This window comes from Tamandua tetradactyla, chromosome 12, assembly GCF_023851605.1.
Source record: "Tamandua tetradactyla isolate mTamTet1 chromosome 12, mTamTet1.pri, whole genome shotgun sequence".
In the NCBI taxonomy this organism is placed as follows: domain Eukaryota; kingdom Metazoa; phylum Chordata; class Mammalia; order Pilosa; family Myrmecophagidae; genus Tamandua; species Tamandua tetradactyla.
Window position 1 is genome coordinate 74092842 of NC_135338.1, and position 26731 is coordinate 74119572.

The following is a 26731-nucleotide window of genomic DNA, read 5'->3' on the forward strand; positions in this document are numbered from 1 at the left end:
TTTAGTTGCTATGGTGAATAGAATTTTGTACTTCATTATTGAGTCAGATTGTTCTATCCATTATTGAGTGGTGGTGGTGTGTTACAGTGAGCTACTATGTAGAACCATCAATTTCTCCCTTCAAATCTGTCTCTATTTGCTTCATATATTTTGAGGCTCTGCTCTTTGGGGCCTCCATATTTATAATTTTTACATCTTCCTATTGAATTTTCCCCTTAAACAGTATCTAATGACAATTTTTGTCGCTCATAATGTTTTTTTTTTTTACTTAAAGTCTATTTTATCTGTGCTAGTGTAGCCACAACAGCTAAATTTTTTTACTGCTTGCATGGTGTGAGGGTTTTGAGGCTTTATGGATGACAGAAAATTAACTTCAAAGTTAATGCAGTTCTGTGGATATAGACCTATTATAGGTGGGACATTTTTTCAATTGGGGCATCATCCAAGGGGGTATTAACCCTCTTACTGGCATTAATAGGGTGAATATGGAGAGAAAGACACAGAAATAAAGCCACAGCTTCCACAGAACATGAGAGTGAAAGCCCCAGAAGCCAAAAGCTGAAAGTGATAAAACTTGGAAAAGTAGGGAGAGACCAGAAGATGCCACAATGTACCTTGCCATGTGACAGAAGACTCCAAGAATGCCCACAGCTGTTGTTCAGGGAGAAAGCATTGCCTGATAATGCCTTCATTTGGACATTTTCACAGCTCTCAAAACTATAAGCTAGTAAGCTAATTAATCCCCATTTGTGCCAGTTTGAAAGTATTATATATCCTGGAAAAGCTATATTTTAATTGTGGTCCAGTCTTGTGGAAGCAGCCATTTATTTTAATCCTGATTCAATATTGTAGGTGGAAATTTTGGTTAGATTATCTCCACAGAGATGTGGCATGCTGGATTGAGGGTGCAACCTTTGATTAGATGGAGATGTGGCTTCACCCATTCCAGATGAGTGTTGATTAGCTTACTGGAATGCTTTAAAAGAGGAAACATTTGGGACAGAGCCAGGAATGACAGTGGACAGAAACTTCAGAGCATAGCTGACAGGCAGAGAACAGAGTTGTGGATGTCTGGAGATGCTTGGAGGCCAGCAGACTTTGCTAGGAGATTATGAAAGATCAAGAAAGCCAGAACCTGGGGATACCCAAGAGATGAACACTAGCCCCAGAGAAGCAAAGTGAGGAACCCCCACAGGAACAGAGGCTGAAAGCAATGGAACCCAGGAGCAAGGGACCAGCAGATGCCAGCCACATGACTTCCCAGCTGACAGAGCTGTTCCAGACTCATTAGCCTTTCTTTGGTGAAGGTAACGTCTTATTGGTGCCATAATTTGGGCGTTTTCATTGGCTTATAACTGTAAACTTGTAGCTTATTTAATTCCCCTTTAAAAAAGTTGTTTCATTTCTGGTACATTGCATTCTGGCAGTTTAAAAGCTAATACACCATTGTTAAAAGTCAGCTCATTTCTGGAATATTGCATTTCAGCAGTCATCAGACTAAATCACATTTCATCCTAAAACTACTTTGTAGCGTTGACTTTAAAGTGAGTCTATTGTAGACAGTATATAGTTGAGTTATTCTTTTTTAACCATTCTGCCAATCTCTAACTTTTGACTGGAAAGTTTAATCCATTTACATTTTGAGGCACTGCTGGTAATAGAGGACTTTCTTCTGCCATTTTGCTATTTTGTCTTTCTAAGTTTTATACCTTTTTCATCCCAATTTAATTTCAATAGCATGTACATGTACTACTCCTATATATAAAATATCCTTTCACCATTTTTTTTTAATTTTAAACCATTTATATCTTTGTACATTTTATGTCCAAAAACCTAGATTTAGCATTACATTGTGTGTGTTTACGTTTTAGCACATGTAGGAAGTAAAGAAATGGAGTTACATATCAAACAATACAGCATAAAAAGACTGGTATTTAGTTGCAATTACCCAAGTGGTGACCTTCACTGTAGGTCTTTATTTCTTTATGCTGCTTGAACCACTGCCTAATGTCCTTTCCTTTCAGTATGAAGAACTCCCTTTATCATTGCTTGTATGGCAGATCTAGCGGGGATGAACCCCCTCAGCTTTTATTTATCTGAGAATGTCTTAATCTATTTGAAAGAGGGCCTTGCCAGATATAAAATCCATGGCTGGCAGTTGTTTTCCTTAGTACTTTAAGTATTTCAACCCACTGCATTCTGGGCTTCATAGTTTCTGATGAGAAAGCAGGATTCAATATAATTTGGACAGTCATGCTTAACATGTTGCTTTTCTCTTGCAGCTTTCAGAACTTTCTCATCCTTTGCATTCAATAGCGTAGGTATATTTTTGTACATGTTAAACCTGTTTGATGTTCTCTTAACTTGTATATACGTAGTCATGTCTTTTGCTAAGTTTGGGAAGTTCTCTGTCATTATTACTTCACTATTCCTTCTGCCCCATCTCTCCTTCTGGGACAATTGTAATGCATATATCAGTGCTCTTGATGGTGTCAGAGGTTTCTTAGGCTATTTTCCCTTTTAACATATATTTTGATTTTTCTTCTGATTGTTTCTTCTGCCAGCCCCAATCTGCTATTGAAACCCTCCAGGCATGTTTCATTTCTGTTATTGTTGTCTTCTACTCCAGTAATTCTGTTTCATTTCCTTTTAAAATTTCTCCTCCCTTAGACTCTCATATTTCTCATTCTTTGTTTTCCTGATGCTTTGTTCTTTCTCTGTACTTTCCTACCTCTAATTGAACATTTTTAATATCATGTTTTTACGGCTTTACTCAGTATGTCTACATTCTTGTCATGCTGGTTTGAAAGGATGCATGTCCCCTAGAAAAGCCATGTTTTAATCAAAATCCCATTTTGTAAAGGCAGAATAATCCCTATTCAATACTGTATGTTTGAAACTGTAATCAGATCATTCCCTAGAGAGATGATTGAATCAAGAGTGGTTGTTCAACTGGATAAGATGATGACATGTCTCCACCCATTTGGGTGGGTCTTGATAAGTTTCTGGAGTCCTATAAAAGAGGAAACATTTTGGAGAATGAAAGAGATTCAGAGAGAGCAGAGCAGAATGACATAGCCTCGAAAAGCAGAGTCCACCAGCCAGTGACCTTTGGAGATGAAGAAGGAAAATGCTTCCTGTTTCAAAAAGCTTCATGAAACAGGAAGCCAGGAGAAGCAGCTAGCAGATGACACCGTGTTTGCCATGTGCCCTTCCAGATGAGAGAGGAACCCTGACCGTGTTCACCATATGCCTTTCCAGATGAGAGAGAAACTCCAGCTGTGTTCACCATGTGCCTTCTCACTTGAAAGAGAAACCCTGAACTTCATTGGCCTTCTTGAACCAAGATATCTTTCCCTAGATGCCTTTGATTGGACATTTCTATAGACTTGTTTTAATTGGGACATTTTCTTGGCCTTGGAACTGTAAATTAGAAACTTATTAAATTCCCCGTTTTAAAAGCCATTCCATTTCTGGTATATTGCATTCTGGCAGCCAGCAAACAAAAACACTTGTCTTCTTCTTTGGAATTTTCTGTATTTTATCCTCTTCCTTTTGATAGAACATCATTTCCTCTTTGATTGATTTGCACTTTTGTTACACACTACATTTTAATATTTTAAAATGTTAAAACTGTAAATTATTCCCTGATATGTCTGTTTCTTGCTTTTGTAATTAGCTGGTGATAAGTAAAGATTTTCTGGGGCTTCAACCTTCCTATCTAAAATGCCTGCCCAAGGCAAATGCAGTGCATAGATTTGTCCCTATCATTCGGGATCTATGTCTTGTCCTGGATTATGTTTGTTAGTTTTTGAGTTCCTATATGTGCTGTTTTGAAGCTATTATCTACCCCGGAAAAGCCATATCCTTTAATCCTCATTCAATATTGCTGAGTGAGAGCTTTCTGATTGTTTCCATGTAGATGTGACCCACCTAATGGTGGATGGTAACCTTTGATTAGATGGTTTCCATGGAGATGTGTCTCCACCTATTCAAGGTGGGTTGTTTACTGGAGCCCTTTAAGAAAGAACCATTTTGGAAAAAGCTTTAGAGTCTATGCAGCCAGAGACCTTTGGAGACAAAGAAAGAAAACATCTTCAGGAGAGCTTCATGAAACAAGAAGCTGGGAGAGAAAGCTAGCAGACTTCGCCATGTGCCCTTCCAACTGAGAGAGAAACCCAGAACTTCATTGGCCTTTTTTTGAGTGAAGGCAACCTCTTCTTGGCACCTTAATTTGGACATTTTTTATAGATTTGCCTTAATTTAGACTTTTAAGGGACTTAGAACTGTAAACTTGCAACTTAATAAATCCCCCTTTTTAAAAACCATTCTGTTTCTGGTATATCACATTCTGGCAGCTTGCAAACTATAACAGGTTTATTCTGAAGTTTGGTTTCTCGCTCCTCTAGGATTTTGTTATTGGTTGGGTTTTTTGTTAAGGCTCTCTTTTTGACTGTTGGTTCATCAGTATTTCCCAGCCAAAACAGGGTGAGGTACTCTTACAGGGGGTGCAGAACAGATCAAAAGGGCCTCCAGAGAGGATTAGGAATATTTTCAAAAAGGCTTTTTTTCTCTCTTCCACATCACAAGGCTATACTTTCCAGATGAACCAGGAGATTGCACTTTTGTTACAACATATTCCCCTCAACCCTAAGAAGGAAGGTGGTAATGGCCCTTTACCAGTTCCACCTCTGACATTGTCAAAACAATGGTGTCCAGTGGCATCTGACCAGAAAGGGATGGAACAGTGTGATCCCACATTCTAAATTTGCCAGCCAGTTTCTGGCTCATGTACTGGACTATGCCCCATTCTGTACTTGGGGCAGAGGATGCCCATGGCCACCCAGTCCACAGCAGCCCCCGCCCCCCCCCCCCAGGCAAGAATCAGATGGCCTATTGCTGCTTCCCTCAAGAGTTGGAGATGGGCGCCAGGAACCACAGATGGAACTACTCAAAGTCTCAGAGCACGGTTCCTCAGTCTCTTATGAGCATTGTACAGAACTACCATGGCCTCTGAACCCCCAGAGAATTTATCCAGACAGTTTCTGTGTGCTTGCTACTTTGGGGAGAGGAATAGGTTCTGCAGCTCCCTACCCATTCTGCCATTTGCCCCCAAAGTCTCCAAATCTCTAGTCACTCTTGGTTTGACATTCTCTAGGTCTCTCACCAGTTCTAGCCTCTTAATCTTTCGTTGAAGAAGCAAAAACCTGTTTGGCCAGTGTCAAATCAAGTATGTATAATCATTCCAATCAAACTTGACTCATTAACAACAACCCTCTGAATGAGCCAGCAAGAAATCATTGGATCTTTTGGCACCATAATGTAGAAGACAGACAGAGAAAGGGGGGAGGGGGCAGGGTGAGAGAGAGAGAGAAAATCAGTACAAAGATAGACAAATGCAATTTGGGTGGACTGTGAATCAAATGAAAATGTGGTGAAGATGCTTAAGAATGTAGGTCAGTTACTTATACTGTGAGTCTGTCTGAGCATTGTTGTGGGGCTCTAAAATGTGTCTGAGTAGAGAAATATATATGATTTTTCTCATTATTGCCACAAATTGGGTGACTTAAAACAGAAATGTATTATTTTATTTTACACTTCTGGAGACCAGAAGTCCAAAATCAAGAGGTCAGCAGAAGCATGCTGTCTAGAGGACTCTAGTGGAGGGTCCTTCCTTGCTTCTTTCAGCTTCTGGTGGCTTCTGGCCTTCCTTGGCTTGTGGCAGCATCACTCCAATTTCTGCCTCTGTCTTCACATGGCCATTCTCACTGTGTTTTCCTGTGATTCCCCTCTTCTGTTCTATGATCAACTAAGGAAAGTGTCTTCCACACTGAGAATCCAATCAGCTGGATTTAATCCAATCAGTTGAAGACTTTAAGGAAGAGGTGACAACTTCAGCAGTGAGAAGAGAGAACTTTCATCTGTACTTCAGCAAGCAAGCCTCTCCTGGGGAAATTCATTGAAGACTTTCATCATTGTTCCCAACCCACAGCCTGCCCTATGGTGTTTGGACTCATCCATCTCCATGGGTGGATGAGACACTTTTATAAAATATCATATTTACAGATATCTCCTGTTGGTTTTGTTTCCCTAGAGAACCCTGACTAATACAGCTTTGCTACTGGGAGTGGTGGTTCTTGAGAAACAAAATCTTAAAATTGGGTTTTTGCAATTGGTTTTCTACTCTGATTAGATTCAAAGGCACTAATAACTCTATTTCCAATAACGAAGATAGCACTGACAGTCCATGGTGTGAGTTGGCCATAATAATATGCAAAATATCACCATTTGATTCTCCTACTCATATGCTTATACGAGGCAAGGATCTGGGTGACAATGTTTTTGACACCTTAATAGCCTTTTATGGAGTTAAGAGGTAGAATGATACTGGCTTGTTTTTAGATATGCTGGGTACAGTTATGACAAAAAGGGAAGAGCTGAACTCTTCAAATTTGCAACTTAAACACTGTGTGAATGACATGAAAGTTTCTATATGTACACTAAAAAAAATCTTATTTCCTGTGGCCAGAGACTTGAGATTTCTGAAAACCAAACCCAAAGGCTCGTTGTAGGAGTAGCAGATTTATAACACTAAATTCTCATCCTTGAAAGTGTCTGCTATAAAGTGATGGCATTGATTAGAAAGGAGTAGGATCCTGAAAATTGGGTGGGGACATATGGATTCATAATGATGGCAGTGGGGACATTAGAATGGATTCTGCTGTGTTTTTCCTAGATAAACCTGTAATAGTAGGCCCTGAGGACACAGCCACCCTACCTCTAGCCTGCCCTGAAGAAACAGCCACCAAATCTCCAGTCTTTCCTGAGGAATTGCCATCAAACCTCCACCTTAACCCTTCATGCTGCTAAACCTGTAATCACCTACCCTAAGGAAACAGCCCTCATTCCTCTGTCTGGAGAGATTAATCATTTTTCACCAGATGAAACTGCAATGAAATACTCTGAGGTAATGGATTGAAAGACACTTCTAATTCTTTTTGTGACCCACCCTCACCACGCTTCTTTGCTTCAAGACCTGTAACAAGACTAAAGTACCAACTGGCCCCCAAAAATGAGGTACAAAGTGTGACCTATGATGAGGTATACTATACTAAAAAAGAACTGCATGAGTTTTCCAATTTGCATAGATAAAAATCAGGGGAATGTGTGGAAATGGATATTAAGTGTGTGAGATAATGGTGCAGGGAATATAAACTTGTATCAGGCTGAATTTACTGATATGGTCCCACTAAGCAGAGATTCTGTTTTCACTGTTATACTTCTAAGTACTAGAAATGGTGTTAAAAGTTTGTTTGGGTGGTTGGCTGAAACATGGATCAAAAGGTGACCAACATTAATTGACGTCAAAATGTCAGAACTGCCCTGGTATAATATGGATGAGGGGATCCAAATGCTTTGAGAGACTGGAATGTTAGAGTGGATTTATCATGGAAGACCTGCTCACACACTGTGAGGAATAAATTTGAGACTAGCTCCATCATCCCTGAAGAACTCTGTAGTCAGCCTTCTCTGTAGGTTAGCTATTACTGTGGAAACTGCTATCACTGACCTGGAATCCATAAACACAATGGGGATGACTGGACTCCAAGTTGGCAAAAGCCACATGGCAGCACTTAATAGCCAAAGACAAGGTGAGTATGGCCACCATAATGGACAGAAGACTCAAAGCAGCAATCAAATAATATGAATTGCAGAGATTTATGGCATTGCCTAGTAGATCATGGGATACCTAAAACTGAAATAGATGGGCAGTCTACTAAATTTTTATTTGATCTGTGTAAGCAGAAGAGGTCTAGGTCAAGTGAACAAAATCTAATCTGAATTATAAAAAGAAAGAGTCATAGTCACTTAATAAATTCCCAGACTTGAGACAGTTTAGAGACCCAGAGCCCCTTGAATAAGTGGAAAGCCAGGTACACTTGGGAAGGGACCTGTTACATTGTCAAAAAGTTATACTGCTAATCTTCCCTCCAACATTCCCCAGAGAGACCCTTGGTCTTTTACCAGGGTGACTGTTTTTAATTTGCAAGCTGCCAGAATGCAATATACCAAAAATGGAACAGCTTATAAAAAGGGGAATTTATTAAGTTGCTAGTTTACAGTTCTAAGGTAGTGATAAACATGAACTATGATCATGTGATCAGTTACAGACACAAGGACTGTAATGGTATGAATATTTCTTCCTTGCTTTGTAATTAGTTTCTATGTATTTATACATAAATCAAATATCTTTGTTTTCCTCTTTATCTCATTTATCATATGACATAAGCTGTTTTGTTCGTGTTATAGTATTTAAGTTGTAAGATACCAAGTTTAAAAGTGAATTTTACCCAAGGACTTGCACCCTATTCTGGAGAGATTTAATGAGTTTCTGGCTGGACACAGGACAGTTGAGTATTGTTAGGTGAGGAAAAACTGTGTCTGTTATTATTTTCTATTTAGAGATTAAGTATGGTTTAAGGTGACATGTATTGCTGCCAAGTTGACAAGGGGTGGACTGTCATGGTCAGGTTCATGTGTCTACTTGGCCAGGTGGTGGTGCTGGGTTGTCTGGTCAGACAAGCACTGGCCTATCTGTTGCTATGAGGACATTTCATGGACTTTAATCATGACCATGTTGGATGCATCAACTGATTGCATTTCAGCTAAGGGGAGTGTCTTCTGCAATGAGTGATGCTTAACCTAATCACCTGAAGGCTTTTAATCACTCTTCCTGCTTCAGCCAGCCAGTCTCTCCTGAGGGTTCATCGAGAACCTTCATTGGAGCTTCCAGCTCATTGCCTGCCCTACAGATCTTGGATTCTTACATCCCCATGGTTGCCCAGCCAGCCTCTCCTAAGAGTTTATTGAGGACCTTCATTGGAGCTGCCAGCTCATGACCTGCCCTACAGACTTGGGCTCTACATTCCCATGGGTACATGAGACCTTTTATGAATTTTATATTTACAGATATCTCTTGCTGATTCAGTTTCTCTAGAGAACCCTAGCTAATACAGCCACCTGAGAAATTCCTGATATTCTCACAGGCATTAGGTCTTCCATTTTAATAAGCCAAGCCCTTGATCTTGGGGCTTTCCCTTAGGAAACTTATTCTTGCAAAGGAGAAGCTAAGCCTATTTATAATTCCACCTATGAGCCATCCCTAGAGAACCTCTTTTGTTGCTCAGATGTGGCCTCAATCTATAAGTGCAACTGCAAAATATACTCATTACCCTCCCCACTAAATGGGACATGACTCCCAGAAGTGCAAATCTCCCTGGCAACATGAGACATGACTCTCAGCAACAAGTCTGGCTCTGGTATCATAGGATTCAGAATGACTTTTTGACCAAAAGGGGGAAAGAAATATAACAAAATGAGGTGTCAGTGGCTAAGTGATTTCAAATAGAGTTTAGAGGTCATTCTGGAGGTTATCCTTACGCATTATATAAATATTCTTTTTTAGTTTGTAGTGTATTAGAATAGCTAGAAGGAAATACCTAAAACTTTTGAACCATAAACCAGTAGCCTGTATTCATGATGATGATTTTATAACTACATAGCTTTGACAGCATGACTATGTGATTGTGAAAACCTTGTGACTGACACTTTTCTCTAGGGTATGGGCAGATGAATAAGAAAATAAGACAGAAAATAAATAAATAATAGGGGGGATTAGAGGTGTTCTACTTTGCTAGCTTCCAGATGCCATACACCAGAAATGGAATGGGTTTTCAAAAGGCGAATTTAATAAGTTGCTAGTTTACAGTTCGAAGGCTGTGAAATTGTCCAAATTCTGTCTATAGACAGAACCATGGAAAGAACCTTGGTTCAAGCAGGCCAAGGATGTTCAGCATTTCTCTCTCAGCTGGAAGGGCACCTGGCGAACATGGCGATGTCTGCTAGCTTTCTCTTGGGCCTCTTGCTTCATGAATCTCCCCAGGAGGTGTTTTCCTTCTTCACCTCCAAAGATTGCTGGCTGGTGGACTCTGTGCTTCTCTTGTTCTTCTGTCGTGGTTCTGCAGCTTTCTCTTCATTCTCAAAAGGAGCTCTCTCCAAAATATCTCCTCTTTTATAGGATTACAGTAAACTAATCAAAACCCACATAGAATGGGTGGAGACATGCCTCCATCTAATCAAGTTTAACACCCACAATTGATTGAGTCACATTTCCGTGGAGATAACCTAATCAAGTTTCCAACCTATAGTACTGAATAGGGATTAGAAGAAATCGTTGCTCCCACAAGATTGATTAGTATTAAAACAGTGGCTTTTCTAGGATACATAAGTCCTTTCAACCCAGCACAGAAGTATGGATATTTTGGCATTCTTTTTTATTTTTTATTTTTTTTTGAGCAATGAAAATGTTCTGAAATTGATCATGGTTATGAATGCACAACTATATAATGATACTGTCAGCCAATGATTGAATACTTTTGATGATTATATTATATGTGAATATATCTCAATAAAATTGCATTTTAAAAAGCTGAGGGAGTTTGTCACCACTAAATTGGCTTTAAAAGAGATGCTGGGTGGGCCATGGTGGCTCACTGGCAGAGTTCTCGCCTGCCACGCCAGAGACCTGTGTTCTATTCCCGGTGTCTGTCCATGTGAAAAATAATAATAATAATAAAAAACTAAAAAAAAAAAAAAAAAAAGAGATGCTAAAGAAAGTTCTACAGATTAAAAGGAAAGGACAATAGACAGTAGACTGAAGCCACATGAAGAAATAAAGGATCTCCAGTAAGGGTAATGACAGGAGTAAATCTAAATGCCAGTAATATTTTATTTTTTGTTTGTAACTTCATTCATCCCTCCCTACAGGATCTAAAAGGAAAGTGCACAAAACATGATGAGAAAACAGTTTTTTGGGGACTCACATGTGTAAACACATAATTTGAGACAAGTAAGGAGACAAAGAGGTACAGGAACATATTTTGTGTGTACTGTTGAAGTTATGTTGGTATCAAAGAAAACAAATTTATTATATATTTAGGATGTTAAAATTTAGGTTTCACGGTAAACTACAAAGAAAATATTGGAGTTATATGCTAGCTCATGGGTACAGAAAGTAGAATACAGGTTGCCAGGGATGGAGATAGGGATAATGCAGAGTTAATACATAAGGGATATAGGGTTTCTGTTTGGGAAGCTGGGAATGTTTTAGTAATGGAAGGTGGTGAGGGTACCGCATCATTGTGAATATTATTAATCCCACTGAATGGTATGTTTGGGAGGAGTTGAAACAGAAAAGTTTATGATGCACCTATGCTCCCACAATTAAAAATAAAAAAGAAAGAGAACTAAAGAGACAATGATAATTAAATGCAATATGTGATCCCAGATGGAATCTATTGAGAGGAGAAAAGGCTCAATCAAATACACACTATTGTGACATACAAAAAATGGAATATAGACTGTAAGTTTTCCATCAATGTTAAATTTCTTGAACTTGATGATTATACTTAGGTGGTTACATAGTGACTATCCTTGTTCTTAGGAAATGTACATGGTAATATGAAGTGTTCAAGAAACATGATGTGTGCAACCTACACTCAAGTGTTCACAAAATGGATTGATAAATAGACAGATGGATGGACAGACAAATAGACAGAATGAGATGGCAAATGTGGCAAAATGCTAACATTGGTAGCATTATTGGTAATTATCTGAGAACAGGTAGTGACATTTTGGAGTTCTCTGCATGGGGGTTGTATTGTTTTTGTAACTGTCCTGTAAGTTTGAAAGTATTACAAAATAAAATTTTTTTAAAAAAAGCTAAAAATAACCTGTATCATGATTCTCCAGAGAAACAGAATGAATAAGATACATGCATTTAATATATATTATATACATTTTTGTATATATAAATATGCATATGTATGTTGTGTCTTGACATTTATTTTATAAATATTTAGAAATTTGTTTTTAAATATTACATAAATTAATTTATTTTTAAGGAACTGGCTTGCACAGTTGTGGGGGCTGGCAAATCTGAAATCCATAGGACAGGCCAGCAGGCTGGAAACTCAAGCAAGAGTTAATGTTACGGTCTTGAGTATGAAATCTATACAGTATTCTGACAGGCTGCTCAGGAAGGATTTTTATGCTGCTGTCTTGAGGCCGAATTTCCTCTTTGGGAAACCTCTGTTTTTGCTTTTAAGGCCTTCAACTGATTGATGAGGCTCACAAAAAATGTTGAGGGAAAGCAGGCCATGGTGGCTCAGCAGGCAGAGTTCTCACCTGCCATGCTAGAGACCCGCTGCCTGCCCATGCAAAAAAAAAAAATGTTAAGGGTAATCTCCTTTACTTGAAGTTGATTGTAGACGTTAACCGCATGTACAAAATACCTTCACAGCAACTCTAGGTTACTGATTGATTAAAAAACTAAGTACCAGAACCTAGCCACATTGACACATAATGCTAATCACTATACCTGAGGTTCAGGATTTTCGTTGCAACAGTGCTACAGGCAGCAGAGTGGTGTGGTGGATGAGTTCCAGGTACACGCTTTGGATGGATCAAAGCTATCATCTGTTATAGCCTTGCCTATTCCCACCACACAGGCTTCAGGTCTATTTTTCTATTTCTCGCCTTCTTTTTTTTCTCCACCCCTTACCCCTCTCCCCTTTTGCCCCCTTCCTTTCTTTCCTCTCTCTACAAATTACCTAATTTTGGATTTCTAGCCATATAGACTTGTGGTATTTAGTTTCCGTCTCTGTCCAATCATGTGTGTTGTGGCCTTTCTGAGTGAAATTTCAGGAGCCCTGCAACCTTCCTCATAGAGGGCCACCTCTTGTCCTAGGGAATGTCAGTTAATTTCCCCAGGGTTAGGGTTCACATTCAGTAAAATAATTTTGTTTATAGCCTAGATGGAACCCATCAAGCTCCATGATCATAAGTTTAGCCCTTTGGCATACTGACAAAATGTCCTAAGCAAACCCAGGTATGTTAGCTAGGGGTTTTGCACTGGGAGAGCAATGGAGTACCAACTGCTTTTCTCCCCATCAGCAATACACTTTGGGCTACCAAGGATGTGTAGCCCATGGTATCTGGAGAGTGTGCCCTTGGCAGCACAAGAGATGAGTAAAGGTTACTCACTCCTTTGCCTGAAAAACAACTCTTGTTAAGCAACCAAGGTGGTATGCTTAGTTCTCCCCAAGGTGGTGGCCTTCCTTCCTGTTTGACAACGGGCCATCCCCAGGTCTATCCCAATCACAACTCCATAGGGCTGCCCCAAGTAATGGTCACCAGACTAGATGCAGTGCCCATGGAGCACTAGCCCAACACTTAGTAAAAGTGGACTCAAGCACTAACTAATTATGGTGGTGTTGTTGCCACCCTACAGGCAGAAGCCTCAGAGACAATCTTCTAAATGCAGGCTGAATGCAATGTCATGTTATGCCAGGTGTGACGGTTAATTTCATGTGTCCACTTGGTTAGGACAGGATGTCCAGCAAGCTCTGGTCTGATAGTTACAGTGAAGGTATTTCAAAGATGAAATATGGCTGATTGAATCTACAATCAACAAAAGCGATAACCTCAACAATGTGGGGAATCTCCTAATCTGATAATTTAGCAGTCTTAAAAGCCTGAACTGAGGACTTCAGAAGCAGAGAAAGCCACAGGAGGAGACTAAGGACATCATTATGTGATGGAGGACTGCCATCATCAGAATATTACCCACTTCTGGGAAGAGGCAAGCTCTGCTGATAACTTGATGTTGGACTGCTATCCTCTAAAATCATAAGGTAATAAATTTTTGTTGTTTAAGTCAGACTAGTGGGTGGTATTTGTTGTAGCAGCCCTGGCAAACAAAAAGACCAGGGTATAGCCTATTAAAAATTCTTGTCTAGAAGTTGAATGTACTTTAGGTAGGGAGAGGTGTCAACATCTGGCCAACACAACACAATCCCACACAAGCCAAAATGCAAGCACTCCAGCAACTGGCAATTCCATCCCAGCAGCCTTTGTCATATCAGAGAACCAGTTGGTTACCCAAGAGCGGTCCATTAAAGCTGATGAGGTTTTCTCAGTCATGGCTGACCCATCCTGTTATAACACTGGTGGTTCTGATTTCCCACTCTTCACCCCATTGGTGATAGAAGGATTCCTGCCCTAGGGTAATGGAAATGGTCAAACACAGAACACCCAACATTAGCCAGATGAACTCAATAGCACTTCATTAGTCATACATATTTGCAGCTTTGAGGAGAAGGATCTTGTGCCATGTAAGGTCTCACCAGGATTTCACCTGAGAACAAAGTGAACAAGCAGAGGCCATGGGGGTCAGGCATTGTAGTAAAAAAAAGGAGGTACCCACAAGAGGATGTGTTGGTTTATTTGAATAAATAAATAAATAACCCCCCATGGGCTACCAGGAGACTGGAGCCTGCTATTCAAAGATAAGAGGTACTGTGCCTGGTCCTGGTGATAATGAGGTTGTTTTGGCAAGGGCACCCATGGAAGTACAACAGGAAGGTGAACTTTAGGCCATTCAAAGTCCTCCCAGTTATACATAACAAGCCACACATAACATAAGGCCTGTCACAGTTACGTTCATGTGTCAACTTGGTCAAGTGGTAGTATCTGTTTGTCTGGTTGGGCAATGTCTGTTGCGATGAGGACATTTCATAGAATTAAATCATGATCATGTCAGCTACATCCACAGCTGATTACATTTGTAATCAGCCAAAGAGGAGTGTCTTCTGCAATGAGTAATGCTTAATCTGATCACTGGAAGCCTTTTAAGGAGGATTCAGAAGAGACAGGCAGGCTCTTCCTGTCTCGGCTGGTGAGCCTCTCCTGTGGAGTTAGTCCAGACGCTCCATTGGAATTGTTGGCTTCACAGCCTGCCCTGCAGATTTTGGACTCTGCGTTTCCACGATGATGTGAGACACTTTTATAAATTTTATATTTGCGAGTATTTCCTGTTGATTCTGTTTCTCTAGAGAACCCTAAATAATACAAGACCTTAATTTTTGGCCTTGAACCAAAGTGCATGTGTGTGTTTATATATACCGATTTTTTGGTGATGTACAGACACCAATTATTGATTTGGGTGTCAATAAAAATGAGAGCTGTATGGACAGATTTGAGAGTTATAAGCATACAGATGAGAGTTGAAACTAGAATAAAGAGATTGCCCAGGGAAAGCGTATAAGTTCTCTTATACAGAATAATTTTCCTCCTCCTTAAGGTAATCTTGTGCAATGTTATTGGTGGTATATCACTATCTAATACTATAGAAATGCAATGCAACAAGCCACATGAAAACCCATAAAATTTCTAAAAGAAAAAATTTTTAAAGAGACATATGCAGTAAGTTTTTAAATGGTTTGCTACAAGCAATAGTTAACAGAAATAAAGGCAGTTTTTATTACAAATAACAAAGGCAGTTCTCCAACCTTGGCCAGATAGTTATAAATTCCTTCTTCAGCCATTTTCCGTTATAAGCAACTGAGAGCAGGAGGCATCTTTCAAAATGACCTTGGAGCAGTGAGGTGTCATCACTTGGCCTGTGTGACAGGAAAACTTAAAAGGTCATTATGTTCAATTTCTTCATTTTTCTATACGAAACTGAACCTTGGAGAAGGATATACAACTAACCAGAGTCATGGTACCTGAAAATAAGGGTATAAAGATATACTAAGGGGTGCATGGGTGGCTCAATGCTAGAATGCTCTCACCTGATACTCTTCTGCGTCTTCAAACCTACTGTTGTGTGTGCCTAGTATATTTTAAACATCATCTAGTGTCATTTATTTCTATAATGCCTGTTATTTTTCTATATATTCTTCCAAATTCTTCTTTATGCTCTCCTAGTTTCTTCTTAGTATCTTTTATCTCTTCATGCATATTCCCATTCATTTATTTGAGTTTTTTCAGGAAATTTGTTTGAACATCTTTGATTAGCTATTCCAGATTCTATATCTCCTCTTTCAGATTTATTCTTTTGACTGGGGCATTTCTTCTTGTATTTTAATGTGTCTGGTGATTTCTTTCTTTGCTGCTATCTAGTCAACTGATCTTTCTTTTTCTCTCATTATGAGTATGTTTTTAAATAGCTTTCAAGATACATATTTTCCCCCCATTTTAAAAACCATCTGTTCTCAGTTTCTGCTAGTGGTCCTCGTAGGCCCAAGCCCCTGCTCCCTGTCACACGGGAGTCCAGGGTTCTACTCTAGGCCCATGCTCCCCTTACCCTCCACCACCCAAAAAAATAAAAGATATTACTGAATTATGATCAAAATTATCAGAAGTTAAACCATCAACCAAAATTAGCCAGAGACCATTACATATCTCTTAATAGTAACAATTAACTCTTGGAGGACTTGCCAAGTGCCTGGCTCTAAATGCTGTATGCGCACTAACTCTATTAAATAGGAATAACCCTTCTCTGCCCCACCAGAACCCTCTTTTGAGAAAACTGAGGTTGAGGGAGAAGCGACTAGCCTGAGGCCACACCCCCATTAAATGGCAGGCGGAGGATTAAGACTCTGTGTTTTCCTTTCAACCTCGAAATTATACACTTCTCTTGGTCCTGCTGTACGCACTTCGGTGTTCTTGTCTCTTTTGACAACCAAGCGATATGTGAGGCGCTTTCCTGGGTCTACGGGGATTGCAGAGCAAGAGAAAATGTTAGTTACTCTTCTCCAAAAGTTGTTTCTTGTCTATATAAATATGCTACATTTTGTCTTAAACACGAAGGTTGTATGATATATATCTTTTAAGTTCGATGAGGAGAAAATCCTTCGGCAACAATACTGTGCCTTAGAGGTGTGAGAGAACCTCCCAGGAAGCGGCGTCGGCAGCGAGCTTTCTGGAGCTCAGCGTAGGAATGGAGCTTCATGCAGGTCACACAAACGGTCTGTACCTCAAATAATGCAGTATCTTCTTTATCTTTGTATTGTTTTGTTTCCTTGTCGGTTTTCTTCTCTGCAGTATCTTCTTTAACACACTCAACTTTACTAAGTGCAAGTGGGAGACACAACACCAACATCTCACAAAAACAATACCGGCAGCATTGTCCAGAAGACATGCGCACTGACGCCCTAGTCGTCACACGACCGAAGCGCGAACTCTTGCGATAGCAACCAAACGTCGCCGAGACCCAATGCCGCGGCTGAGCTAACTCTCGCGAGAGCAGTCGTAACTCACCGAGAACTTGCATTGCTGGTGTGCGAATGCGCGGGTAGTGAGGGATAGCAGGGGCAATGGCTCGAGCCGTTCCGCCGTGGAGCTGGCTGGACAGACAACAGGAGGTGGACGTGCTGGAGCTCGTCCGGCATATGACTGGTCTGCAGGATGAGGCGGACCCCAACTTCCAGCTCGCCCTGAGCTTCGTCTGGTCCAACTTCAGGTGTGGGATGCTCACGGGCGGGGACTCTGCGCTTGGGTCTTTGTGTCCTTTTTGCCCAGCGAGCCCAGAGGAGGAGGGGCGGGGTCGCGCAACCTAGCTGTGGGATCCTCGGGGAAACCCGCATAGGCCCTGCCCTTATTCGGTGCCTTAGGGTCTTCTGTGGCCCCGTCGCGAGACACACGCGTGCTTCTACAGTGAATTGTGAGTTGTTGAGTGCCCGCCTCCCGTCTTAGTATGTGCGCTTTTAGAGAGCAGGTTCGTACTCTGTCTCTACTGTAGCCATTGCGCTTTGTGCAGTACGAGTCTTAAGAGCAAAATAATGATCACATCCTATTTAGAGTTGTATTCTCTCTCACTCCTTCTTCCTGCCCGGGCCATTCCAGATCTCCCTTACCCTGCTCTCGGTGTTTTGCCAGAGCGCTTATCAAAACACATTGGATATATCAGTTGTTTACTCTTTGTCTCCACCTTCCCCCACACCCAGCTGGAATGTAAGTTGCTGGGGAGCAAGGATCTTGGTTCTTGGTCTGTTTTGTTCATAATTGTATCTCAGCACCTAGAACAGTTCTAGACCCGTAGTACACTAAGTCACCCAATACAACCTCTAATACAGCTTCTCATTTAATTATTTTTTAAATAGCTACGATTTAGATAATTAGGTTGCAGTCGAGCGCCTACTTTTCTTTAGGGAAAATATAAATTAGACAATACTGTTGTGATCGTTACTGTAATGGAATTCCTACTAAAAGTAAGTGTTAGTGTTAACATTCTGCCCATTTAATTTCATAGAAATCGCAAACAGTTTTTTTATCTGTAATCTTGATTATCACAATAAAGTGCCTACTTGATTTATAATAAGAATAGACGGCTTTCAGATCTGTACGTTTCTGAAATGATCAACACAGTTCTTAAATGTGATTTAGAAAAGTGACACTGTCTGCAATATCTCATGTAAGACAGAAAATTAAATGTGCTATCCCAAATGATTTTTATTAATATTTTTAAATGTCAGTAGATAGATGGATATCATTTTAGTTAGGAGAACTTTAAGTTACTATCTCCTTTTTTAGATTGAGAAACTAAGTTATGATAGGTAGGGTGATGTTCCCACACAACCAGATATTGGGGTAGATTTAGATGTATTATTCACAAGTGTAATTTCCTACTTTTAAGTACGGATTGCTGACTTTGATAACCAAAAAAATGGAAAATGAGAGTTGAATAAGCTATACTGTACTGTTGAGATGCTTTAGTCAGTCAGAAAAAGGAACAATTCATGTTTACATTTTTAAAATTTTGGTCATGTTCTAGGTCCTAAAAATCCAGAAATGGATAAGATAATAAAAACTTCAGTCTTTAAGGAAAACAGGGACAAAAGGGAACAATTACAATATAGTCTTGAACAGGTGTTTTTAACTTGAGAGTCTGAAAATGGAATTCAGGTGTATGTGAATTTGGATAAGAAAATATTACATAACCTCTAGCTAAAAAGTAGTAATTCCTTCAATTATGAATGAAGGTAACAAACCATAATAGTATTAGGCTGTTAGCCTACGATTGTCACCAGTAGAGGTCACAGATTACTTTTACATCATAATATAGTTGCTGCAGATATTTCTCAATATTGCTCACTGTTACTTCAATGGTAGTTATTGAACTTAGGCTAGATCTTGTTTATTATTACATTAATAAAGAAGTACTTTAGTTAATGTACATTTTAAAAATTTTTATTGACAAAACAAAACAACGTGCAGACACCAACATTCTTAACATACAAACATTCCATACATGGTGTACGGTCAGTGGCTCACAATATCATCACATAGTAGTATATTCATCACCATGATCATTTTTTAGAACTTTTGCATCACTCCAAAGAAAGAAATAGAAAAGCAAAAGCAAAAACCCTTACGTACCATACCTCTTATCCCTCCCTCTCATTGATCACTAGTATTTCCATCTCCCCAATGTATTTTAACCTTTGTTCCCCCCTTTTTTTTATACTCCTTACCACTCCCTTTCATTGATCACTGGTATTTCAATCTACTCAATTTATGTTAACATTTGTTCCCCCTATTATTTATTTATTTTTAATCTATATTTTTTACTCATCTGTCCATACCATACATAAAAAGAACATCAGACACAAGGTTTTCACAATCACATAGTCACATGGCAAAAGCTGTATCATTATACATTAATCTTCAAGAAACATGACTACTGGAACACAGCGCTGCAGTTTCAGGCACGTCTCTCTAGCCCTTCTAATATACCTTAAACTAAAAAGGGGATATCTGTTATACATTTTTTAAGTTGACAACTGTATTTCAATATAGTAGTTTTCTTTGTTTTTATTTTTTTTTTTTTATTTTTTTATTTTTTTTTTTTTTTAAAGGAAAGACAGAGAGAAGGAAGGAAGGATAGAAGGAAGGAAGGAAGGAAGAAAGGGAAACATTTTTAAACATTTTCTTGTTTTATTGTATTCTGTTTCTCCGTTTTTGTTACATGGGCTGGGGCCGGGAATCGAACCGAGGTCCTCCGGCATAGCAGGCAAGCACTTTGCCCGCTGAGCCACCGCGGCCCACCCCTTTGTTTTTATTTTATACGTTTAGAAGATTGTTCTGGGTAGGGGTCTTTTAGGTTTCACTGTGGTATAAAAAAGATTACAAACACCTGATATAGAATGTGCTATGTTGGCGACACAGGTTATTACGGGAGGACAAAGGAACTAAACGACTGAACTGGGGAGGTGAAGGATGTGCCTGTGTCCTAAGGAAGGGATGCTTGAGCAGTCTCCAAGACACAGTAGTGATTTACCTGGCTGGTGGTTGAGGTAATGGAGGTGTACTTCTGGAAGTATATAATGGAGTATAGAGTGTATGGCAGGACATGGAAGAGATGTGACTAATCTTCATAGTTAATAGGTGATAAAATTGACATAAGGATTGCTTTTTTAATTTTATTAGATTTCATCGTTTCTTGGATGTCAACAGCCATAAAATAGAAAAGACAATAGAAGGGTAAGCCATTTTTACATGTGTGTATATATATGTGTGTTCAGAAATATTTATATTTTCATTGTAGATCTTTTTTTAGTTTGCTTTTATAACTATCAGTTGATTTTTTTATATTTTAGAATTTATGAAAAATTAATCATTCATTCTGATCTCAGCAAAGCTGCTAGTTGGAAGAGAGTAACTGAGAAATTTCTAAATTCATCACTTCCTAGCATCAAGGAAACAAAGGTATGCCTTCTATTGTGAAATCTGCTGTGCATTCTATTCTTGCCTATCTGATTATCTTCAACTTGTTTCGGTTAACATTTGAACATTCACTATTTTCTGTTTTAGTATTGTCCACTGGCAAGAGGAAGCTCTCCTGGAAATTGACTTTAAATATTGCCAGCAAACTCAATGTGCCTCGGGCTTATGATTGGTGAGGGGCGGGGGGATGGGGACAGGTTCTTATTCAATCATCTTCTCATCCCTACACTTTGAAAATAGAGATCAGAGCCTTTCACAATCTGAAGCAATTTTGAAATTGCTTTTCATCACTTGTCAGTAATAGTTCCCTATATAAAACTTACTAGATGCCAGGTTCTGTTCTAAACACTTTATATATTGAGTCTGAGGTCCCCAAGGCCATTCTCAGGCTCAGTGAGTAGTCAGGAAGAGGCACAGATCTCAAAAAAGCCATTGTAGTCCTCACAGTTATGATTTATTACAGAGAAAGGATACAGATTGAAATTAGTAAAGGGAATGGATGCATGAGACAAAGTCGAGGAGAAACCAGGCGCTGGCTTCCATGTGGCCCCTCCCAGGGGTATGGGATGGGATGTACTCTTCCCAGCATTTGTGTGTAGCAACATGTGCAAAGTGTTGCCAGCCAGGGAAGCTCACCTCATGCCTTTTATAATTGGGGCATGCAATGCCAGTTTGGCTGGCCTTAGCTATTCTGTTTCCATCATCCCAGGCAAGGCCCAGGACCTCTGGCATATGAAACTTGCATGTTCCGTAAGTCACCTTGTTAGCATAAATTAACTGGTGAAACTGATACAGCCTGGCTCAAGGCCTCAGGAATACAAAAATACTCTTACATGATAGAATCTGTAGATCAGTTTGGGAAATACTGCTATCTCATTAATATTGAGTCTTCTAATCTTTGAATATGGAGTGTTTCTCTGCTTATTTACATCTTTAATTTCTCTCACAAATGAAATACAATTTTTTGAGGTTTTCACGGTATAAACACTGTACTTCTTTTAAAATAATTTCTACCTCTTTAATGAGATGGTTAGTTCAGTGAGGCACTGTCATCATATTTTAAATATGATTTCCATTAGTTGTTTTGTACATATTTTTAATAGCTGCATTGAAGTTTGTCTGCTAAATCAAACATCTAGGGACACTCAGAAAAAAAAGGACTGCTTTTTTTTCCCCCCAGAATATTGGGTTATCCTTTACTGTTTCTTTGCTTGTTTTGTAATACTGAATTTTAGGTAGTATTTTATAGCAGCTTTACGTTTTGGCTCTCACCCCTACCTAAGAATTGCTGTTGTTTTGTGATTTTTTTTTTTTTTGTAGGAAATCACTTGGACTTAATTGCGTGAAGTTTGTCTCCCCAACAGTTTGTCACTACTGATGTTTGCTCAGTTTTTTCTTTTTTAAAAATACTTTTACTAAACTTTTTATATAATAAAAAATTACAAAATAGTTACAAAAATAATTTAGAGAACACTAACATACCACTAATCCCCTGATACCCAATTCCACGAGTTTTTACATTTTGGCACATTTGCCTTATCAGTCTGTCTATCCGTCCATCTATCTGTCTCTGTCTATCTTTTTATCATTCCATTTTGTGAACACTTGAGTGTAGGTTGAATACATCTTGCTCCTTGAATACTTGATGCCATATACATTTCCTAAGAACAAGGATAATCACTTATGTAACCACCTTAAGTGCAGATATCAAGTTCAATAAATTTGACAATGATAATAATAAAGCCTTAAAGTATGTATTCCAATATTTTCATAAGTGCTTTTGAGCCTTTTCTCCTCCCTTATTAAATCCCATCCAGGATCACATTGCATTTAATTGTCATTGTCTTTTTAGAATCCTTTTTTTAAAATTGTGGGAACATACACGCCGCATAAACTTTCCCATTTCAGTCACTCGAGCATACCATTCCATAAGATTGATCACATTTTTCTTTTGTTTTTAATCCTGGTATCTTCAAGGTCTCCCTCGTGACTGCATCTGGTGCTCAGTCAAAGATTGGTCAGAGTTTGTGCTCAAAAGTAAGACTGTCTACTGATAGATATGTGTGTGGGTTCAAGTACATTAAAGCTTAAGTTTGTTTTCAAGACTGTCTTGTTTACTTTCTGTTAACTCTCCTGCATTTCCTCTGCCTGTGGGCTCAGGCCAAGGATATTTGGGTGGCTTGGGTCCTCTCTAGGTTATGCTGTTCATACTCACAGCCTTGGGTTAACCTAAGATATGTGAAAAGCTCAGCCCCTTTTACTTTCTGGCATGTGGGAGCGCCCTGATTCATCCCTAGCTAGTCTCCTGGTTCATGGCCTGCCCCTCACAGACCTGCAGCCTCAGGCTTGCAGGGCCTCTAGCTCTCCCTGTCCACTTGCCGCTGCAATTGCCACTTTAATACAACTCTTCAAATCAACTGAGTTTCCTATAGCAGTGGCAGCAAAGCTAGCTAGTTTTCTTATCCTGTCCTGCTGTGGTTGAACTACTGTTTTAACAGAGCATGGGGGAGCAGGCACACAGCTCCAATCCAGAAGACCACAAACTTGCACCATTCTCCTTCTTACCTAAAGTACTTTTCATCAGTAAATTCTTCTCAGCATTTGTGTGCCTGTGGATGATCCAGAGTCACTGTCGTGGCAATTCTGTCCAGCTTTATAGTTGCTTTTTGGGAAGAGGAGTGAAGATTACTTCCTTCCATCATGCCAGAAATGAAACTGTAACTTCACTGTATTTTGATTTATAAGTTCATAGAGTCGTACAGTGTCCATAAGAGTTGCTCATAAGTGATAGTTTACCATTTAGGCTATGAATCAAATTTGGCAAAGGAGAATTGGGGGATATTTGTTATTTTTGGTGGAATAAGTAAAGACCTTGGCACATCTGTAAAACTCCAGTGGGACCAAAGGACTTTAGCTCTTTATAGCTCTGGGTTTCAAAAATATGGAAGTAGAGAAGTTATCTCTAACTTTGAGATTCAAGACTGCCTTTGATATCATGTACAATGTATGGAACTGCTTCTTTTAATATCTGTACACATGTATTCATTGAGTTTCCATGGGGTAGCAGGCAATGCAGGGCTCCAAAGGCAGACAAGGAAGGGGCATGTCACTTTTAGAGATGGAGGTCCAATTCTTTACCTTCATTTCTTAGGCAAATAGTGTAAAAAACAAATTGGCCCATGTTTTAAATAAAATAGTTTATATTGTCCAAATGTAAGGGCCAGAGTCCTAACTCTTAGCAGACCTCTTTTGTAATTAGTGAATTTGGTCAAAATATGATCGGTTACTGATTGCTAAGCTATGAATTTGACCCTTAGTGCATATTTGTAGTTGGGCTATAACTTCAGTTAGTAAGTCATCTTGGAATAAAGCTCCTTTATAGATGTTATAAAAAAAATGAACACATTGCAGGGTATGGGGATAACTGTACATAATGTCATACAAGCCTTTCCATGACTGCACACTGTTTTGGTATGTTCCTGTGTAACTATAGGGAGGCGAATCTGGCCCTTGGCAAGTAGTGGGGTCAATAGGGATGCAGTGTTTGCCTTTGTTTCTGCTATACGTACTTTCCTCTTTCCCTGGTAACCCTCACTTCCTTTAAGCACCTGTGTCCTTTTGTGTTCCCAATCTAAAAACAGTAAGTTACTGTTCTAGTCTGCTAGCTGCTGGAATGCAGTATACCAGAAATGGAATGGCTTTTCAAAGGGGGGATTTAATGAGTTGCTGATTTACAGTTCTAAGGCCAAGAAAATGTCCCAGTTACAAAACAGTCTATAGAAATGTCCAATCTAAGGCATCCATTCAGGGAAAGATACCTTGGTTCAAGAAGGCCGATGAAGTTCAGGGTTTCTCCCTCAGCTGGAAGGGCACGTGGCGAATATTGTGTCATCTGCTAGCTTTCTCTCCTGGCTTCTGGTTTCATGAAGCTCCCCGGGAGGCATTTTTCTTCTTCATCTCCAAAGGTCACTGGCTCGTGGACTCTCTGCTTCGTGGTGCTGCAGGATTCTCTGCTCTCTCTGAATCTTCATTCTCTAAAATGTTTCCTCTTTTATAGGACTCCAATAAACCAATCAGGACCCACCCAAATGGGTGGAGACATGTTGTCACCTAATCCAGTTTAACAACCACTCTTGACTAAATCACATTATCCAGGGAGATGATCTGATTACAGTTTCAAACATATGGTATTGAATAGAGATTATTCTACCTTTACAAAATGATATTTTGATTAAAACATGGCTTTTCTAGGGGGCATACATCCTTTTAAACCTGCCCAGTTAACAAAGGATCTGGCATTAGTAATTACTACTAAGTAATAGATTTATGTGAGAGAATTATTTTCTACTACTGCCAAACTTCAGCTCTGAAATCAACCATTTCTTTGAGGACTGAATCATTTTAGTGGAGAATGACATTTCACAATTAGTAACTAGCAGTAGGTAAGCTCATTTCAGCTAGTAGCACATTTGATACTCATTAAATTTGTATTTCATGAAATTTAAAGCTGTGGACCCCTTAAGGAAAGCAGTTGTTCACTATAAATCACATTGTTTGCCCAAACTGTCTAGACAAGCCAGTACAGTGGTTTAAGACCCAAGCATACAAAACAAAATCCCAGGAGCTAGCCAAAAAGCAGTCATGAAAATGGCCCCATCTGAGGAATGCACGAGGTTTCAGCAAGTCAGGCACACTGATTTAGCACTTTTCCATATACCTAATTTAGAAATCAGTATTGCAAATAAAAAAACTCAGTGAAATAGAAAATTGAAGTAAAATAATAATAAAGGAAAATGAGACAACCTGTAAACTTAAAAAATGCCCACCCTTCCTTAACGTAAGAGAAATGCAAACTAAAGCAACACTGAGATAACGTTTTTCACTTATTAATAAATGGTATGGGGAAACATAATTTTATACTGTTAGGAATGCAAATTTGTATGATGTCAATGGAGAACATTTTGACATTTCTTTAGAATTACAAATGCAAGTACTCCTTAACTTAGCATCTCATCTTTAGAAATTTATTGTACAAACTCATAATTGTGAAATTACATAACGTTTTGTGAAAACGGGGAAACAAAAGGGAGTGTGCTTAAATAAAATGGTGCATCAGATCATAATATGTAAAATTTTTAAGCTTCATGATGCATGTTACCAATGAAAATAATCAGCTTTTTAGCATTAATGTCATCCTCCAAAGACGTTTCAGTTCTCAGAGAATAAAAAGTCATCCACATAGATGTTTTTTTACTTGTTAGAAATGTAGATTTCAAACCCTCAGATGGCTTTGTGAGATTCACTTGAGCTATGAAAAAAGTATATAGATTAGGATTTCTTTATGTATAATTAATGTGTTTTCAAACCAGGAAAAATTGGGAACATAGCTGTCATAGATCCTTTCGATTAGTTTGCAGAGTTCAGTAATTCATGTTCTTTATTTTTTGTTTTAAAGACGGATGCACATTATTCCATACTGTCGCTGCTACTGTGCCTCTCTGATTCTCCTTCAAACAGCAATTATGTGGAAACACCAAGAAATAAAGAAGTCGGTACGTTACCAAGTGATTTAACATAAGAAATAAAAGAGGAATCGATTTCATTACTTCCATATTAGACATGGAGATTTTTATAAACAGTTGTACAAGTCAATGAAACTAAAATATTTTTTGCTTTGAATGCCTTGTCTCCTTTAGAAAAAGATAATTTCAATTAAAATATAAGTTCTTACTTTGTAAGTTAAACTACCTGCAATCATATAAAAAAAAAATCCCTGTTGAAGAGATAAACATTAGAACTTAAAATATGTTAGAATATCAAGTTATTGGATGTTTCAGCATTTTTGAGCTTTTATTTCCTGATTGTGTTTTATTTTGTCTTGTTAGACTTTTTTTCCTATAGTTTTGGCTTTTTTTTCAGAACTATTACTGATGAGGTCCTTTGGTTGTATTTTAGAAAAGAAAGATGATTTTGACTGGGGAAAATACTTGATGGAAGGTGAAGAAATTGACTGTGGTCCAAATGAAGACACACCGGTAAGTGGTAATAGTTTTGCTGTTAATGATATGAATACATGCCAAGTGAGATACAGAAAAATACTTTC

The 26731-nt window shown here is 38.9% G+C and overlaps 1 protein-coding gene across 2 annotated transcripts in view; it reads left to right on the forward strand.

Moving 5' to 3' along the window:
• The first annotated feature begins 17139 nt into the window (after positions 1-17139).
• TUBGCP5 (tubulin gamma complex component 5) overlaps positions 17140-26731 on the forward strand; it is a 41646-nt gene continuing 32054 nt past the window's right edge. For both annotated transcript variants that reach the window (XM_077123959.1, XM_077123960.1), the window contains exons 1-5: positions 17140-17365; positions 20332-20385; positions 20502-20610; positions 26084-26180; positions 26584-26663. In XM_077123959.1, coding sequence (XP_076980074.1) covers positions 17220-17365; positions 20332-20385; positions 20502-20610; positions 26084-26180; positions 26584-26663 — 486 coding nt within the window. In that variant the 5' untranslated portion in view covers positions 17140-17219. The remainder of the gene's footprint in view (positions 17366-20331; positions 20386-20501; positions 20611-26083; positions 26181-26583; positions 26664-26731) is intronic.